Below are 19,029 nucleotides of genomic sequence, written 5' to 3'. Positions count from 1 at the left end.
AATTATGCTGATCAGATGACCCAGTGACTCATCATTTCTGTTAATGTATAGTGTGCCGTTCCATTAACGGATTCCCCATCCGCAGCCTGCTTCACACGCTTTGCTTCCTGGGATATGCGCTGAAATTCTGATTAGATCATGATTTGAAAGTTGGTGTTTAAGCTACCCAACCAAACCTCTGGATGGTGTGTGATTTCCACTTATGTTTGCAAAGACCTTGGGTTAGCATTAATAGACAGTATTCATCCCAGCTGTATTAAGGACGTACAGCGTCTTTATTATTGCAAATAAAAAACACTTAAGATAGCATTGTGAAAATATTTATATTGGAGACAATTTAAGGGTACAGTTATAATTTATTTATATAATCATATGACCACTGCACAAATAAATCATACCAAGGACAGACATGAATTCATAGTAAATTAATCTTTTCATTGTTATTCCTTAACAAATGCAAATTTTCAAAAGACATTTCAGCTGGCTTTAATTTATAAACACATTAGATGGAGAATACTTTATACAGGAAAAAACATTTTTTTGAAAAGTCACCAGTTATAAATGTATACTGCTTTTATAGTAATATATTTTCAAATATACATTTCTTGTTTACCTTCACTATGTTGTTATGGAGACTATGCATTCAGTAGAAAATGTCCTTGTACCAGAATGGTCAAATTCATTTAGCCAAGAATGAAAACAGAGATAGCTTTACGCTGCATCACAATAAATGACACCTGCGTGTTTGTCCCAGCGGCCCATAAGCATCCACTGCATTGCGCCTCTCTGTGCTAACTTACATTTACAGAAGCTGCTATATTTGGCAAACCTGAAATCTTGGTGGGCTGGAGGCAAGGATCGCACAGATGATGAAATAATGACAAGACCTTTAACTGTGTCTAATGACACCGACGGTGAGTGCACTGTTCACCCAATTAAGCTGTGTTAAGTTCACTATTACCTCCATTTTACATAAACAATCCTGGAGTCACATGGGTGCTTGGAAATATTTCAGCTGGCAGTTTTCTAATTTGAAATGAGCAAAAGCAGGAAACTGATTAGCACAAATCGAGGACGTACTGATGGACAAAACGAATTCATGGAGTCAGTGTGACGAAATCACTCAAACTACAAGCGTACAAATCACATTCAATTTTCATCATCTGGATGCTACGAAGGTGTAAATTAAATACTTATTTTAAATGCTGTTTGTTACTGGCCAGTGTTTCAGTAACGCAGGGTCTGTTTACTAAAACACCCACTTGTAAATGTTAGCTAATTCCCTTTATGGCCACTTCCTATGATAAATGACTGTTCTATTGCCTAACATAAGCATTAATAACAAATGCAGCTAATTAAATCTGGCAGGAGATGTCAAAAGATCATGGCTATGAATTATCCATTGATCTCTTTTTTGCACATTCATCCAAATTAATGATGGTTTCAATATTGTGATTTGAAACAAATTTTTGCCCCTTTATGGGAGGTTTTATATTTTAAACATTAGTCATGATAATGGATAGTGTAACATAATAAAAGCATACAACAATCGAATTAAAGTACAGCAAGCTTTTTCGTTATGCTGCTTAAAAATTCACACTGCATGTACAGATAATGCATTCTTTCATACAGAACCTGATTTCAGTTCCTAGCTGCCACTGAGATAAATGTTTTTCTTATTGTGGAATTGTTTCATATTGGAAAGTTGGGCATAATCTAGATATAGAATGATTCTACTTGCTTCTTTATAGCAAAATAATTGACAAGATTTGTATTTATTTACTTCAATATTGGCTAAAGGCTTTTACGAATGCATTTCATAGATCAGCAGCACATCCTTCATCCTGCATCTGATTTTCTGTGCTGGCTCCACATTATTCATAAAAGCTGATTGGTTATATGAACATCTGGCATCTGCAAAGTGCCACGACAGGAGAAGTGATCTGGGCTCCAGCTTTGCGGTCTCATCTCACTGTGAGTAACAGACAAAGGGGGGGGGGGTCGTATTTGGTTCAGCATTCAGTTTCTGTGCAAAATCACTGCGTGCTTTGTAATTATATAGAAAAAGGAAGTTATTTTGTGAGCTACTGAGATACAATTTGTTTTAAGAATTGAAACAACGTAGTTACTTGAATGTTTGGAAACAATATTACAAGGATTTAACTTAAAAGCAGCTACCTGCAGTGGATCTCTGTGTATTACCAAAGCTGGTCTTTGTCAGGAGAAATCTGTGAGTTTCAAGGACACAAAATAAACAAATTTCAGCTTTTATACACACACACGCGCACGCGCACACACACACACACACACACACACACACAGGTGTGTAATTATATCTTTGTATATCTTTTTAAGATTCTCCATTCATTTCTATGGGGAAAACTCCCAACATGACAACCTTAACCCCTACCCAACCCTAACCTTAACCATAAATAACCAAACAAAATACGAAACTTTTGGCATTTTTAGATTTTTGGTTTCATTCACAGATGTTTGTGGGGACCTGAAAAATGGTCCTTGCAACGTCCAAATAACAGGTTTTCATCACATTGTGGGGGATATTTGGTCCCCACAATGGTAATATAATCATAATCCGCACACACACACACAAGTACACACACACACACACACATAATTTTTAAAATAACACTACACCTCATCAGTAAATCCCTGTGAAGCCTTTTCTGAAATGCTAAACCACTTTAGAATCAATAGGCCCTACCATAAACTTGTGAAAATGATGCTAAAATTGGCATTCAGATAATTAATACGACTTTAATAACAATCATATTATGGATCACACTGTATTTAGATATTATATTGGCTAGAATTTTTTTTGGGGAGCGATTTCACCGAGCATTAGGCCAAATATAGTATTTGGGCCTGGTTGAGCAGATTATGGGTCATACCTTTGTGGTCTTAATCTTGTTCCCTGTAGCGCAGCTCCAGCCTTTGAGATCTGGGAGAACTTTACATTCCTCTCCATCCAGGCAGGGCTGCATCTGGCACCACCATCTCTGTTCCACGATGGAAGCTGTGGAAGAAGAAACGGTGGCAGGACATGAGTGTGATGATCCCACACATGAAAGGGCTGGAGATCAATAATCAGATGACGCTCCACTACCTCATACCAGCTCATATCAGACTGTAAAGTAAAGAAAACAAAGATCCAAACAGCTAGAAATGCACTTTGTTAAATTGAATGAATCGCTTGTAAGGTATTACAGTAATATTTTCATTATACTGCGGTATTTTCGACCAGTGAAATTTATCGTGGGCAGATTCCCCCCTCGGTATAATTTATCATGGGAATTTAATCGTGTCACTAAACTCCAGTCCTAGACAGTTGTGGCATATGAAAGAAGAGGCGCAGATCTGGTGAAGCTGATTATGTTATGATAGATCATACACAGTGCTCCAAGGACATTGGAGAGATGGCCTGACCCTGCACTTACGCTCCAAGCTTCACTTCCAGTGGGTATACTGTGCAAAAGGCTTAGGCAGTCAAAGAAAATGTTTAAGGCTATTTATCTTGGCAGTATTATTTTCTCAGAAAAAAAGCACAAATTAACATTATAGGATGTGCAATCTAACAGTAACACAATAAAAAAACAAGAATTTCATCGGTTCTCAAAAAATTACCAATATCTCGCTGGATAGCTAGATAAACTCCGCTTTGGTTCCCAAACCTCTCCTTAGGGGCACCTCAGCCAGTCTATGTGTTTATTAAATTTCTCTGCCAGCTCAATGAATTAATTAAGTTGATTTGATAAATAACTCAATGGGGTATTGATTAGCCAAAGGTGGGGTTGTGGTTGAGTCACATTGGATGATTGCTGCAAATAATGAGGTAACTTTAGGGTATCTTTTGAAATGGCTCAGCTGACACATGTTGACAGGCATATTGTAGGTTTACACCAACATGAAGAACATTTACATATCATTTTCTGTGACTGCCTAAGACTTTTGCACAGTATTGTATAATTACAGTGTGTGTGTGTGCGTGTGTGTGAAGGGGAAATTCAATTCTATTAAAGTCTGTGAGTGCAATCAAGACACAGCATTTGTTGTACAATACGGGGTGATTGCGTAATATTCCAGAAGGGTTCAATCTTTAATTCTCCCTAATTCTTTTCCCAAAAGACTTAGTGGCATGACTGCGCTGTCATGTTCCTTCTGCCCAATAAAAAAACTGAATACAGTATTTACAGTACATGGGAATAAGTAAAATCAACAAGAACAGTAATTACTAATAAAGTACTTTTGACTCTTGGCTCATCAACTTGGAGGAGTATATATCATTGGTCACTGGATACATAAATAAATGCATAGATGATGTCCCCAAGACTATCACCACACATGCCAGCCAGAAATTGTGGATGATATCTAAGATTCAGTATTATGAATAAAAAGTCTTATGCAGTCACATAAAATTATGTTTAAATGATCTTCCTGTTGGTGTAAAGCCTTGCTATTATGTCTGTCTTGGCATATCAGCTTAGCCATTTCAAAACCCCTCCTAAAATCACCCCAGTATTTGCAGCAACCGTCCAGTACACCCACATATTTTTTATTTGACCACTAGCACATCTCATACTGTATGGTTAACAAATACTTCAGTGACTTTTTAAATAATTTAACTTAATTGATTGATCTTACCCCGTGACCCAGTAGGATAGGTGGGTTGGAAATTGAATGGATGGATGGATGATTGATCTTATGATGAAATTTAATAAATACAGATGCTCCTCTAGTTACGAACGAGATACGTCCCAAACGGCCGTTAGTAACTTGAAATGTTCATAAGTCGTTATTCAACATCATTTTAAGGGTATACGCAAGTACTAAGAACTAGGATGCTGGGAGTACGCACGCTACACTGCTGTGCGGCAGGAGTAGCGACCAGAAGTCGTACTAGGCGGAATTGGCAGAAAAAAAAAAATTGATGTTGCGGACAAGAAACGGGAGCCCAATGAACACAATTTGGACTTACAGTCGTCTTTGTTCGTATGTCTGAAAGTTCGTAAGTTGAAAGTTCGTAATTAGAGGAGTGTTTGTACATGGAATGGCTGTGGTGCCCCTGAAGAGAAGTTTTGGAACTGAAGTGGTATCTAGCCATCCAACAAGATGCGAATTGAAGAAATTACTCTTAGTTTTTATTGTGTTACTCTAAATATAAATATTTTCTGCTTTTATATTAGGTTTTTGGTTTGGGGCAAATAAATATTTAATACCCAGATAAATAGCCTAAAACTGCCTAAAACTTTTGCACAGTACTGTTTGTATGCTGAAGAAATCTTGTCACGCTGCATTTAAGATTGGGCAGCAAGGCAGCCTTGCTGATGGCAAGGGCAAACCTGTCCACGGGCATCAGCACAGCTAAGCACACACACGGCAAGAAAATCCACTTTCAGGACACCAGAGACTTGTGTTGTGTGTGACCGGGTCTTCGGGTCATAATGAACTATAGGACCACATGGTTTGATGCCCTGAATGACATCTGAAGAACAGGTACTGTGTTTGTTCACAGCAGACGAGAGGGAAAACTACTGAAAGTAAACCCACGTAAAGCTGCTGGACTAGACAAAATGTCTGACTGTGTGCTTGGGGAAGGTGCGAACCAGCTTCACAGATATCTTTAACATTTCCCTGAGCCAGCCAGTCATCCCCACATGCTTCAAAGCCATCACCATCACCATCATACAGTGTGAGAAGTCTTCTCTCTCCTGCTTCAATGACTACCACCCTGTAGCACTAACAATTGTCCTCATGAAGTGCTTTGACAGGCTAGTTGTGGGGCAGTGGAAAGCTAGTCTTCACACATTTCATGGCCCCCTCCAATTTGTTTATCGCCCAAACCAGTCCAGTGAAGATGCCATATCCTCTGCACTCCATCTGGCCCTTTCCCATTTCAAAAGTAAGAACACATACTGTATATAAACATGCTGTTCTTTGACTTCAGTTCAGAATCCAACACCATCATCCACCAGAGGCTCATAGGGAAGTTAAGTCTGCTGCACTTCAGCACTTTCCTGTGCAACTGGATCCTGGACTTCCTGACAGAGAGACCCCAGACAGTCTGCATCGGAGACATCACCTTCAACACTAACACGCTGAGCACTGGCACTCCCTAAAGATTGTTTTCTCAGACCAGTCATGATCTCCCTCCGGACCCATGACTGTATTGCAGCATACAGCTTCGACACCATCATCAAGTTTGCTGACACAACGGTGGTGGGTTTCATCAGCAACAGCGATGAGTCGGAGTACAGGATGGCGCTTCAGCAGCTATCAGACTGGTGTAAGTCCAACAATTTGTCTCTTAATGTGGATCGACAGAAAAAAAGAGATGGTTGTTGACTTCAGAACATCCCATGCTGTCTACCCCCTGCTGTCCACCAAGGGCTTTGTGGTAGAGTAGGTCAGGAGCACCGGATTCTTTGGGATGCACTTAGCAGCTGACAGATGACTGGGCCATCAACACCTCCTCCTCAGCCAAGAAGATGCAGTGTCTTCACTTCCTATGGTGGCTAAGGAGGGCAAGTGTAAGCCCCCCCCCCCCCCCCCCCCCATCCTCACCACGCTCAGCCTGTGTCACTTTCAAGAGTGTTCGGGTCATCTTCATCACTGTTTGGCTTTCGAATTGTAGTGTCTCCAACTGCAAGATAATACGACGGATAGTGCGTGCAGCTGATCGATGGATTGTATGTTATTTGTGTAACTAACATTTTGTCATGTTGTTTGTCCATTAAAAACAGTTGCTTATTGATTTGCAGAAGATCCCCATTTTGTTGCCTGATGCAGAGAAATCAACCACCTTATAAGAAATGGTGAATACTTGCTGTTCTAGACATGTCATTTTCCTTTAAGTTCAAAGCATTAAAAAGAGCCCAAAGGTATAAAAGTATATAAAGAGAAGGAATAAGTTAACGACTATTACTTGGCACAGTTCTTTCCATTCATACAGGATATAGTACAAACATTAGGGTGCATAGAAAAAAACAGAGAGAAAGCAGCATGCAAAGCAAAAGAAACTGGAACATTTCAGATGGAACATACCATCTACACATGAGGGGGCAGCCCGCGTGGTCCCGGCCACTTGTCCTGGAAAGCAGGAGCATTTCACAGTCTGTGATCGCTCTTCTATCTTGTTCTTGTTGCAGCATCGGTGTATGGCTACAACTTCACAGGTCCCAGCTCCGACGTGATGTACTGCTGGAGAGGTGAACAATTTTTACTTCCTCACTACTATTCTTGAGAACATCTAAGAGCTTCCAAAAGAATCACAAAACCAAATTCCAACTCCAAGCACCCTAACCTAACAGTGTCATCCTTGGGGGGTGGGGTGGGGGCAAGATCCAATCCCAGGCAGCCCACTCCATGGGCACAGACACTCCTACAGTCTCACAGCAGGGAATTTAGAAACACTCTTTCCATCTTATTTGATGCAAACAATTTATATGAAAATTCATGAATAATACAAGCAAAATATTTATATGGAGTAGATTTTCCCTACTATAAATGAATATTTTAACCAGAAGTGTTAAGATTTCACCAAGAAATTAAATAAATTATGCTTCATGGCATACAGCACCTAATTAAACAGTTTGGTTTGGGGTTTCAGCAGTACAGCATGAAATAATTTCTGTTTAGACAGCTGGCCACTCTAATGCACGACAACCCTCATTGCCGACACATCAAGGAGTAGCTTAACTGAGAGCGTCAGATGTGATTATGACTGACACACGGGTATCAAAGACATCCTCCACACACTGTTACAGGCTTACATTGTAAACCATCCTCCCATCACCTTAAATCAAAACAGAGGACAATACATGTGCTGTCATAAGGCAATGAAGAACCAAACAAGGAAATTGCTGATGCTCACTATAAGGCTTGGAAGGAGTAACAGATAAGAGCTTTTGTTTCACATCAACATCAACTTCACAGTTCTCCTCCAAGTGAGATATGCTTAATAAACAAACAAACAAACAAACAAATAAATAGAGCATTTAACCAGATGCTGTCAATATATTCCCAGACCCCCTGTTACCCCACCCCCTCCAGCTAATCCTCACTATTCCTCCTAATTGTTATATCACTGCATCTGTATTTAGACAATATTTTCAAAAGCAATGCCATTCTGGTATCTTGACGTGGGGGGAGATCCACTGTGATAAATTTTGCATTACCCATGAGGGGGGGGGGGGAGACTTGTGGTCTAAGTGGAGGGTCAGGCCAACTTTATTTTAGCATGTTCATAAGATGAGGTGCTTCTTCATTTTTTTTGGAATTCACCTGGAAATTTGATCAATTCCAGATCTTGACCCTTAAAATGTATCTCTAAAGGTTGAAAAAGATCTCTTTGCTATTATTATCTCAAAATTTGAGTACTTTCAGATCTTTGCCAATACAGTCTGTTACACTTGGACTTGCAAATGCAGCAACTTTATAGCACTTTGCAGGCACATTATATGGGTGACAATCCAAACATGATAACATTTTCAGACAAACTACACCTAATTGAAGTGACAGCAAAGACAAGGATGCAATGAATAGAGGCTTATCCTTGTGACCAGGATAAATGAATTTATTTACTCTATTCATCCTGTGTGATCTTTGATGAATCTAATTACCACTTCACAAAAACATTATATGGATGAAAATCTACACCTAATAATGTACACTTGATCAGACCCAAAACTGGAACTGCAGCAACAGAGGCCAGCAAAACTGGAACTGGTAACAGACGGCAGCAAGGAGTGAAAATGAAGCCTGTAGCCACCACCTTGTAAACACAGCCATCTGCCAAATGTTGCTGGAATTTATTCCATAGCTCTTTTTGCAAATGTCCCATTAACATTGTAACATTGATGATTTTCTGAATATTATATAACAAAGTTTATGTTGATTGTTAGTCGCTAGCCTCCCTGTTGGGAAAATTCTGTTTGTAGCAGTCTGGTGAAATGAATTGTGGGGAATTTTTTTTGTGGAAAAATTTCCTGTTGCTTTTTTCTTGGAGAAGTGGGATTGAGTAAGATTGGCTTGTAGTAATATTTTCTTTAGACTGCAGTATTTTAATTTGGTGAAATTTATCACACATACTGTATTGCTCCAAGATGCACTTCCAAACTTTGTCCTCGAATGTACGTATATATACTTTATGGACAAAAGTATTGCGAAACATGGCCATTACATGGGAACTTCTATTTCATCCCATTATAAATTCATAAGCATCAATACAAAAGTTAATGGAGTGCATCTGTGGGAATTTTTGCCCAGAAGAGCATTTGTGAAAACAACCACTGATGTTGAACGTGAAGGCCTGACTTACATCATCCATTCTAGTTCATCCCAAAGGTGTTCAATAGGGTTTGAGGTCAGGGCTCTGTGTAGACCAGTCAAATTCTTCCCCACCAAACTTACTCAACCATGTTTTTATGGACCTTGGTTTGTGCACTGGGGCACAGTCATGCTGGAACAGAAGAGGGCCTTCCCCAAACTGTTCCCACAAAGTTGGAAGCATAGAATTTTCCAAAATGTCTTGGCATGCTAAAGCATTAAGAGTTCCCTTCACTGGAACTAAGGGGAGTAGCCCAACACCTGAGAAACACACCCCTTACCATTATCCCTCCTCCACCAAACTTGGCACAACGCATCTGTGAAACCCCGACTCGTCCATCAGACTGCCAGACAGAAGCATGATTCGTCACTTGAGAGAACATGTTTCCACTGCTCCAGAGTCCAGTGGCAGCATGCCTTACACCACTGCATCCGATGCTTGGCACTGCACTTGGTCATGTGAGCCTTGCATGCAGCTGCTCGGCCATGGAAGGCCATTCCATGAGGAATGTGCAATCAATTAATAAGTATACTGTAAAGTACTGTGCAAAAAGTCTAAGCAAGTCAAAGGAAATGTTTAAAACTATTTATCTGAGTAGTAAGGGTATATGTGCTCAGAACAAACACAATTTAACACTAGAACATCTTTTTAATTAAGAGTAACACACCAACAACAACAACAAAAAAAAATCCCTTTGTTGTCCAAAAGTTACTAAATCAAAGCCAAATATAGTTTTTGGTAGAAATACAGCTTCAAACTCAAAATGTAGCAAGAATAATGCTATACTACTACTGACTCTAAGATAACTAAAACCAAGCACAGTACAAAATTCTAAGGGGAATCAGAGGCCGTCTATCTTATACATTATTTTTCTTTGGTAATATTTTCTTGATAGATTTCATGATAGGTTAGCTGGTTTCCCAATTATAAAGATGAAACATGGAGCAACACTGTTTTGTATATTTGTTTATGAAAAAAGAGGTCAATTTTGCTCCTGTTTAGTCAAGGTAGCAATCCAGCCTGGAGATATCTTTCAATACAGTTACTGTGTTCACAAGATCAAGTATCTCCTACAGCTGCCCTTTCCCTCCTTTGGTGCCACTGAGCACTGCTGCTTCAATTTTGGTGCAATTTGTCTGGAAATAAAATCAGTGTAGAGTTATCATGTTTACAAGGTCAAATGTTTCCTGCAGTCACCCTTCCCCTTGCTGCCACTAAGTTGCTGCTAATTTTGTACATTTTTTCTTAAACAGTACCAGATCATTACTCATACACTGGATGTGTAAAGTTTGGAAAATATCTAACAAACACTTTTGGAGTTATCACACTGAAAAAAAAAACTAGTTTCTGAGGCTGTGCTTCTCTTTATATCCCTTGCGAGTTATTATACTCACAAGAAAGTGTCTGCTGTGGTTGACTGGCCCTAAACCATCTCTATTCCCCATCTGGGGAATATAATTCACCAAATCTCCAAAATGTTCAGCCCTAATGTATTCTGACATGAATGGAGAAGGCACCTCAAGATTCTGCTTTCTACAGTTCAGCGTAGATTAACCCTCCACATGCTTCATTTCAGATTATAAAGCCAAATTATTAAAACAAACATATATTTGGATAAAATTATAAAATCTCTTAAAGAACTCATTTTTGGAAGTGCCTGGGTGCAGAACTTTACTTGTCTAGCAAGTCGAGCTCCCACAACACTAAGCGAAGCTGATACTTTTGACCCGTAAAGTAGTAATCCCTTTCTTTCTGTTTTAGAAAAACATCTTTGATCCTTTAAGGCATTAAGGTTTGAGAGAAGTGCTTAAGTCCTCAGGCTTGTTCCTTGGTGATAGACAGAGATTGGAAAAGTACAGAGAATGGAGATATTGCCGCAGCTTTTAAGATCTGTCAAAATGTACACCTTCAGGACCTTAATGCAAAATGTGCCCTTTCTTGTGGTGTAAAAAGTTAAAAAATTAAAACATTGAAATGGTTTTAAGTTAATGGACTTGTGTTCACAATACTGTGTAAACTGTTAAAAACTTGCACTGAAAATATTATGAGCAGTGAGAGACGTGCTAAACTCATCCTGTTAGCTATCCGTTTACAGGATTACTGGCTTCCTACAACACTCAATTAAAACCTGCTACTGTGACTGAACAGGAATTCACTGAGCTCTTCAGAACACGCTTTTCTTTCACAAATGTTTGTAAACCTGACTGCATGACTAGGCGCTTGATTTTTTACATGATGATTTCTTGTCATAGCAGTGCAAATGCACATCAAATAAGCGTGCATTTGCGCTGTCACAACAATCAATTGCCGCATGTATGGCTTTTAAAGGTTAATGCGTACCTGCATACCCGTTATGTGTATCCCTGGACATACATCCAATCATTTTCCATTCTGCAGTTCTATTGTGCCTTACCTGTAGTCCCATGAAATGGAGGATGCTAGGCAGGTGACAGGGGATAGGATACCAGTGCATCACCGGACATAGACACTAACCACAAGCTTTTTGACTGGACTCAGTGTGGGTGTTGTCAGTGTTCCACAATGTGTTTAGGTCACTGCACAGGGCTTCCATTCTTCATGCACTATGCTTTCTGGGACAGGCTATAGGCAGTTTTATTTTAGCATCAAGTCTCAAGCCTGGTGGATAGTTAAGCATTTTTATCACTCTGCTCAGTCCTAGACCTTGTTCTCTGTTGGTTCTTGATCTTTGGCTTCTTGACCCTTGCATCATCCTGGTTTCTGTATCTCGTCCCTCTGGACCATCCCATCTAGATGCTGGCACTTCCTGGTTCCCACTGCCTGACTTTTTGACCCGCTCTTTGTTACTGTTTCCTTTTTTGGTCCTCCAGCGTTGTGCCTGGTCGGCTCCACACTTGGTTCCTGTCTGGCCTGTCTGTTTCTATGCAGTACTCTTCAAGTCCAGAACCAGTGCAGGAGGACTGTTGCTGTACGCCTAGGACCAGGCCAGCATAACAGTAACAATAATATAATAACCAGTAAGAGGACTTGTATGAACCACTAGGAAATCAGAGCTCGTTTCTAATTGCCAAACAAGAATTTACATGACTTCCAAAGATATGGCTTAGCTTGATCCAAGTTAATCATGTGCATTTCAATGGAGATCAGCATCTCTGCCATTAATCAACAATGACAGCTTAATTCATACATTTCAAATTGACTTCCTTCCCAAATAACTCTAAGACTTTTATGGTCACATTTGGACCCAGTGGCTACTTAACGATAATAATTAGTATTATTGATCCCCATGGGGAAATTCTCTTTTCACCTGCCCCATCTCGCTGTCCAAGAGAGTAAGCTTGGTTACAAAGGGCAGCCACCTGTTGCAGCACCCAGGGGGCTGGGGGACAATGGCCTTGCACAGGGACCTGCAGATGTGCTGAGGCTGGATTTAAATCAGAAGAGACCTTCTGAGTACAGGCACAGAGGCTTAGCCCACTGAGCCACACACAGACCCCCATCATCTGCATTATGAAAGACAGTACAGCACAGAAATTCACAACATATATTTAATATGAAACCAATAGGAGATATTTTACATTCATTTATCCATTGCAGTCACAGTGAATGACACACTAGAAAGAATTCCAGTCTATCATGGGACACAATGCAAACAATTTAAAGACGCCAGTCTACAAAAACTGTATGTGACAACAGTGACATCCTGATTTTCTCTGAGTTCTACAGTATGTATCCCTGGGTCAACAAGGGAGGGGTGTGGATTTCACTAACCAATCACAGTCTTCATTGTATACATCACCAGACTGGTCCATTTTTTTCTCTTTTTCAAATTAAAGGCTTCCAGCCAACCAGCTGGGTGTGATGTGATGTGTGGTCTTGCAGGCTAAGCCTTTGTGCCTGTGAACAGAAGGTTGCTGGTTCAACCACTATTATTATTATTATTATTATTATTAATAATAAATAAAAACACACCCTTACATTGCTCCATACAGACTTTGCAGGTAAACATGTTCCTATATTTTGTATCCCTTAACAGAAGGCACACACAATAAAAGGGGAACTTAACAGAAAACACTGGTCTTAATGAATGTGGTGATGCCATACAATGGGGGCTATGACTGGTTACAGAATTGCCTCGCAAGCCCCTCCCTTGTTGACCCAGAGATGTGTCAAACTCAGGATAATGAGGATGCACCAGAAAGCAGAAATCAAACATTTATTTAGCAGATGGTAAAGCTCGGAGTTAGAGAGACTCCAAAAGTCATCAGCATTAATATGACATGCTGCACCTTACCTTGGTGACCATCAGCTTGGTGGCCAGCAGTCTTCTCCCACAGGGAAATCACACAGAACATCAGAAGCAGTGTCCCACTATGTGCTTTGTGCTTAAATCTCTTAGTCATCCTGGGGAAGGGATTACATAAGACGTAATTCAGAGAATATGCTTAATTGATTGGCATGTTTTACATACAGTAAAAGTCTTTGAAACCAATAACATTATGAATTATCCACTACATTAAGAACTAGAGGCATCTTCGTGTTTTTTTTTTCCCTTAATAAATATGGCTCTAAATACAGTTGGTAATTTAGCAACGAGAATGTGGACAGTATTTGATAGCCAGGCAATATTCTCTCAGGGCTCCAGCACAACTTGAGTTTGTTAGCAGCCTTCCCAGGGCTGAGAGGGGCCTGCTGGTATTGACAGTGTTCTCAGTAGCTGTGACAGGAGTCAGGACCCCACAGACAGCGAGGTGAGACCTCTCTGCCGTGCATGCCTAGCCAAACTGACACGCTGTAGACTGCACCCTGCATAAAGAGAATGCAGCACCCTTGTCTTATTGGGCATCCTCTACCCCTTCACTCTAGACAGGCATTATGGTTTTGCATAATAATTAGCAAAGCACCGAGCAGTGTTTACACAGCTCCTCTCCCACAGGACATGAGACAATGTAGAAACACTTACAGAAACTGTAAGCACAGGAATGCAGAGAGTATGTGATGCTGTGAAGTTAAATTTGTGAGAAGTTACTGGACAAATATTCATATTCTCTGCTTTACTTTGACAATACATGAATACACATATAAACTGCCTACTACTATATTCATCTCGTAACAAAGATAAATATGTATATATCACTGATTATGTTATCATTTGAACCAGATATTAAACTAGGGATATTATTTTTTTGTTTATATCAACTCATGTCAAACTTGTCATTTTAAAATATGCAGGGCTACAGTGAAATGAACCAGCATTTATCCAAGACCTTTACTTAGAACAGTAAACAGTAAACATACGAGACAATAATAAATAAATACAGTGGATAACGAAACATAACTGTGCAACATACAGTATGGTGCCAACATATTTGTATATACAGCACTGTGCAAAGGTTTTAGGTAGCCAAAGAAAATGATAAAAGTTTTATATCTGGTGTAAATTTGTTCTGAAAAAAAAAACACAATTTAACATTAGAACATATGGAAATTTAGAGTAACACAATAAAGCGTACCAGGAATTTCTGTTATTCTCCAGAAAGTTACTCATGCCTTGTTGGATGACCAGAAGAATACCACTTTGGTTCCTGAGTCTCTCCATAGGGGCATCTCAGCCATTCCATGTGTTTGTTAAATTTCACCACCAGCTCATTTAATGAATCCATTTAATTGCTTAAATAATTCAATGAGGTATTGTTTAACCAACACATCAGGCTAGTGGTTGTGTCAATAATTCATGGTTGTACTGGATGGTCGCTGCAAATACTGGGGTGACTTTAGGGGAGGTTTTAACAACACAACAGAAAATTACGTGAAAAATGTAGCATTAAGACCTCAAAGTAAGTAACACAGAAGTAAGTAACACAGCAATCCCATTTCACCATCCAGGGTGTACCACAACCCCCATGACCCTGACCAGGAGAAAGAGATAGAAAATATAATACGTAAAAATTTGGCAGTTTGCTCTGAATGCCCAAACATAAACTTTGTCCATTTAAAAAGACAACCATTCTTTGTTTTGATTTTAGTTCTCTGCGCAAAAGCAAGAAAAAAAACTATCAATTAACCTTCTGATGCGCGAGATCATATTTTTATAGCAAGGAAGGTACACATCATCGTCCCACATTCTGTTTTCAATTTTTCACTCTGAAATCAATTACATGGCTGCAGGCCGCTAATGTACTTGATCCATGAAGGCCATGTATTACACAATTAATCTTCAGAACTCCGCAGCTACACTACAAACTGCAGATCAGAGTGTTACACGCTTTATACCACATTTAAATAAATACTCAAGAATTAATTTGACTCCTGCAATGAGCTATTTGCCTCACTTGTACGTCACTTTGGACAAAAGGGTCTGCTAAAATGTACTGCAAGTAAATAAAGGAACTGAAAACTGCCGCGATCTTGTACCTGCCATATACATACGATGGATTCATAATGACAAGGTATTTCTGTAAATTACATCTCCAGGTCGCACCTGGTTTTGCAGAAAAGCACCAAAACCTTCCCAGAATTCCGTGCTGCCAGTCCTCCACCTTGAAAGACAACAGTGATTTTAATGCCGGCCCCTTGATCCACATTCTGTCCTCTTTAAAGTGAAAGAAGCGCTTTCATTTTCATTTCTAAATGTTACACAGCTGGGAAAAGTTCTAAACCTACACATTTTCATGGGCAAGAATAACTAGATTCCAACACTTGAATGAGAGGCTATTTGCAGAGCATAGGAAAGAGTCATAATCAAAAAAGAGTGGGAGTCAAAAAAAAGTGATTCTCCCCTTCCTCCCACTTCCCAAATACCATTCGATGCAGGGATTAGGCTGGACCTTGGACTGAGCCTGTCCTAGGACAGCTGCCATGTGCTGATTGCACCTCACAGCACTCCCGGCAGGAAATGCGATCATTGCTTCGCAGGCGCTCTTTGCCATCAGCCTGGGGGGGCCGCAGCATGCAACCCAGCTGGGCGTGTCATCACCTCCTACAGGTACTGTTGCAGCACACAGTGGGAATGACAAACCGCCTCAGAGCAGCCTGAATGCGTGGAAGCGGGCAGAGTCTATTTACACCACAATTATACGCCTGTTTCCAAGTTCACTTGGATTTAATGCCATGCTTAACGAAACACAATCAGTTCATTGTCAGCAGCAACACAAACTGCCATATCCAGATTGTGATGGGGGCCTTCTCTAATTTGTGAGGTGTTTCTGAATTTACAAAGAGTGTGGGGGGAGAAGAATGACAAATAATAATGCCAAATGTTCAAAAACATTCAAAGAGTCTCCTCTTTAGGGAGGCTCAGTAGGTACTACTGTTCCCTCACACTTCCGAGATGGGGGTTTGAGGCCTGCCTCCGCATTGGCTGCGTGTGGAGCTGTCACCAGGCTTTACACTTGCAAAGACACGCAGTTAAGCTGTTTCTAAATTGCCTATTTGCCTAGCGATGGACTGGAATTCCATTCACGCTGTCTCCTCGCCGTATGCTCTATATTGTCTGGGATTGGTTTCCTATGAAATTCATTCTCAGATTTGACCTATGCGAACACATTCTGTCATTTTTAGCTTAGAATTTTACCTACATATACAAATACCAAATTAAAATTTATATAGTTCTGAATTATAATCACATACTCTGTTACCTTTTTTTAAAAGAATTTTGCAAAAGAAACACACAGACTCACTGAGCACTTTATTAGGAACACCATAGTATTGCTGGGAGCAGGCCCGCCATGTGTCTTACCCATGTCTGGGGATCTCCAAAGCTCCCCCCCCACACACACACATTTTACAGGTTGCTGACTGACTATAACACAAAGACAATGCATGTTCCCTTTGCACATGCATGGCAAAAGAGCTCTCAGGCTAACTTCAGGCTAACTATAAGGGAAGCCCCACCACTAAAATTCAACTTTGAACTCAAACCCGCCCATCAGGCCACAGGTAAAATCACTGAGATTGCGTTTTTACCCCATTATGGTTTACATAATTGCGCAAATAAACAGGTGTCTGTATGTCACTATATTATTTACATAATCATGTTTTATTTTTTATATTGTTATATAATCACACAGATGAGATTAGTGTAACTGTTTTTGGCCTTCCAGATTTAACATTAAAATGTGTTCACTCTTCCTATATAGCATTACAATACTTGGTAACACTTTACTTGAGGGGGCGCAACTACTTCATAGTAACTCAATTACTACAGAAGTACAAATCCTGAAGAAATATAGTAGCTACTTCTGATAAAAGATGCATGAGTATTCATTAATGAAGAACGAGCATGAGATCAGTATGTACTTAGTTTGTGGGTAACTATATTATTTGTGCTTTGCCCTACTTCTGCAGTCCAGTTCATCACAGAGACATTCAGTCAGGTTGAAAATGAGGTTGTGTACAGGCCATACAAATATCCCCAAATTCCCCTCAAAATATTTACATAATTCACAGTCGGAACTCTTTTCCCAAAATTAGAGTGATATATTGCAACTTTCTTCAGGACATACAAACATTCACCTTCAAAATGCTAATCAAGCTAAGGAGGATCCTGTTCCCAGAAAGTCTAACAGGTAGGGTAGGGCAGATCTTCAATAGGATGCTATTTAAGGTCGGTGTGGGTCGTAAGTATCTTTGGACAGGGGGAGAATCAAGAGCAGACTGTGGAAAGGTACCCAAACGCAGGGACGATCTGAAAGTGCCGTACCAATCACATACACAGAGAACTGGGCATGATGACTAAGGCCACAACACCAGCAACTCAACCCCTACGCCCCCCACAAGTGGGGATCAGCACAAATTTGTTTTGAAATGGTCTGGCATTCTCTGTATTAATTATTTAGAAGCCTTACTTTCCAAGCAATTCCTACTGTCGAGTAAGTAGTAATTAATCTCAATAATAAGCTGTGATAAACTTATCGATTGTGAATTCTAAAAATTAACATTGACCTCTGTCCCGGTGAAAGTCTAATTCTCAGATCCAGCAAGTGGCTGTTTTTATGCTCGGATTTAAGCTTATTGACTTTACCCGAGGCATCAGCTGATCAAAGGTAGTCTTCATTTTCTTCTAATCACTGATCACAAGAACTTTTTTGCTCACTGCATTTTTTTAAACCAGCAAAATGCCAGTCATGTTTCACACTGTGATATTTCCTTCATCTAAATGTGCATCTTTTCTTGTAAATCATGCTTCCTTTCTTGTATGGTTTTATGTAAATGAGAATATATAATCAGAATATAATGATTTTCATTCTTATTCTAGGCAGGAATGGGAAGATTATAGTTACCAGATGTTGTGTAAGGGTAGAAAGATTTGGTTTGAATACATTTCTGTATTTTAGGGCTACCGAATCGTGAGTTATTGCATTTATATTTCTTTAGCAGACGATTTTATCCAAAGTGACGGACAACTGAGACAAGAAGGTCAGCTAAACCCAGGAAAAATTCAGGATACAGGCCTTGCTCCGGGGCCCAACAGTTACATCACGCTGGCAGCCACAGGATTTGGCTTCAGAGTCTGACTCAACAGAGCCAGACACCAACCAAATATAAATTACCTAAATCTACTGTATATTTCAAGTTACATATATAATGTAATTTTAATTGACAATCTCAATGAACAATATGATGAAAATACGATACAAGTTTCAATTTTGTCCTGAGGCATCTGGTTACACATAATACTGGGGAAAAAAACAGATGATTATGAGCTA

General features: G+C 39.8%; 1 protein-coding gene across 5 annotated transcripts in view; it reads right to left on the bottom strand.

Annotated features, from left to right (window-relative positions):
* Positions 1 to 312: 312 nt before the first annotated feature.
* The window catches only part of LOC111846988 (chemokine-like protein TAFA-2), a 43,209-nt gene continuing 24,492 nt past the window's right edge, over positions 313 to 19,029 (bottom strand). For 3 of the 5 annotated variants that reach the window (XM_072711341.1, XM_023817769.2, XM_072711339.1), the window contains 5 exons: positions 13,617 to 13,726; positions 7,060 to 7,215; positions 2,910 to 3,034; positions 2,179 to 2,228; positions 313 to 1,972 (listed from right to left, as the gene is read on the bottom strand). In XM_072711341.1, the coding sequence (XP_072567442.1) occupies positions 2,199 to 2,228; positions 2,910 to 3,034; positions 7,060 to 7,215; positions 13,617 to 13,725 (420 nt within the window). In that variant the 5' untranslated portion in view covers position 13,726 and the 3' untranslated portion in view covers positions 313 to 1,972; positions 2,179 to 2,198. Of the gene's footprint in view, positions 1,973 to 2,178; positions 2,229 to 2,903; positions 3,035 to 7,059; positions 7,216 to 13,616; positions 13,727 to 19,029 lie in introns of those variants that run through there. The other 2 variants (XM_023817771.2, XM_023817773.2) reach the window with 2 other exon arrangements.

Source organism: Paramormyrops kingsleyae, chromosome 1, assembly GCF_048594095.1.
Source record: "Paramormyrops kingsleyae isolate MSU_618 chromosome 1, PKINGS_0.4, whole genome shotgun sequence".
NCBI classification, from domain to species: Eukaryota; Metazoa; Chordata; class Actinopteri; order Osteoglossiformes; family Mormyridae; genus Paramormyrops; species Paramormyrops kingsleyae.
Note: the sequence above shows the minus strand (reverse complement) of the source record. Positions and strands in the feature narration are given on the sequence as shown.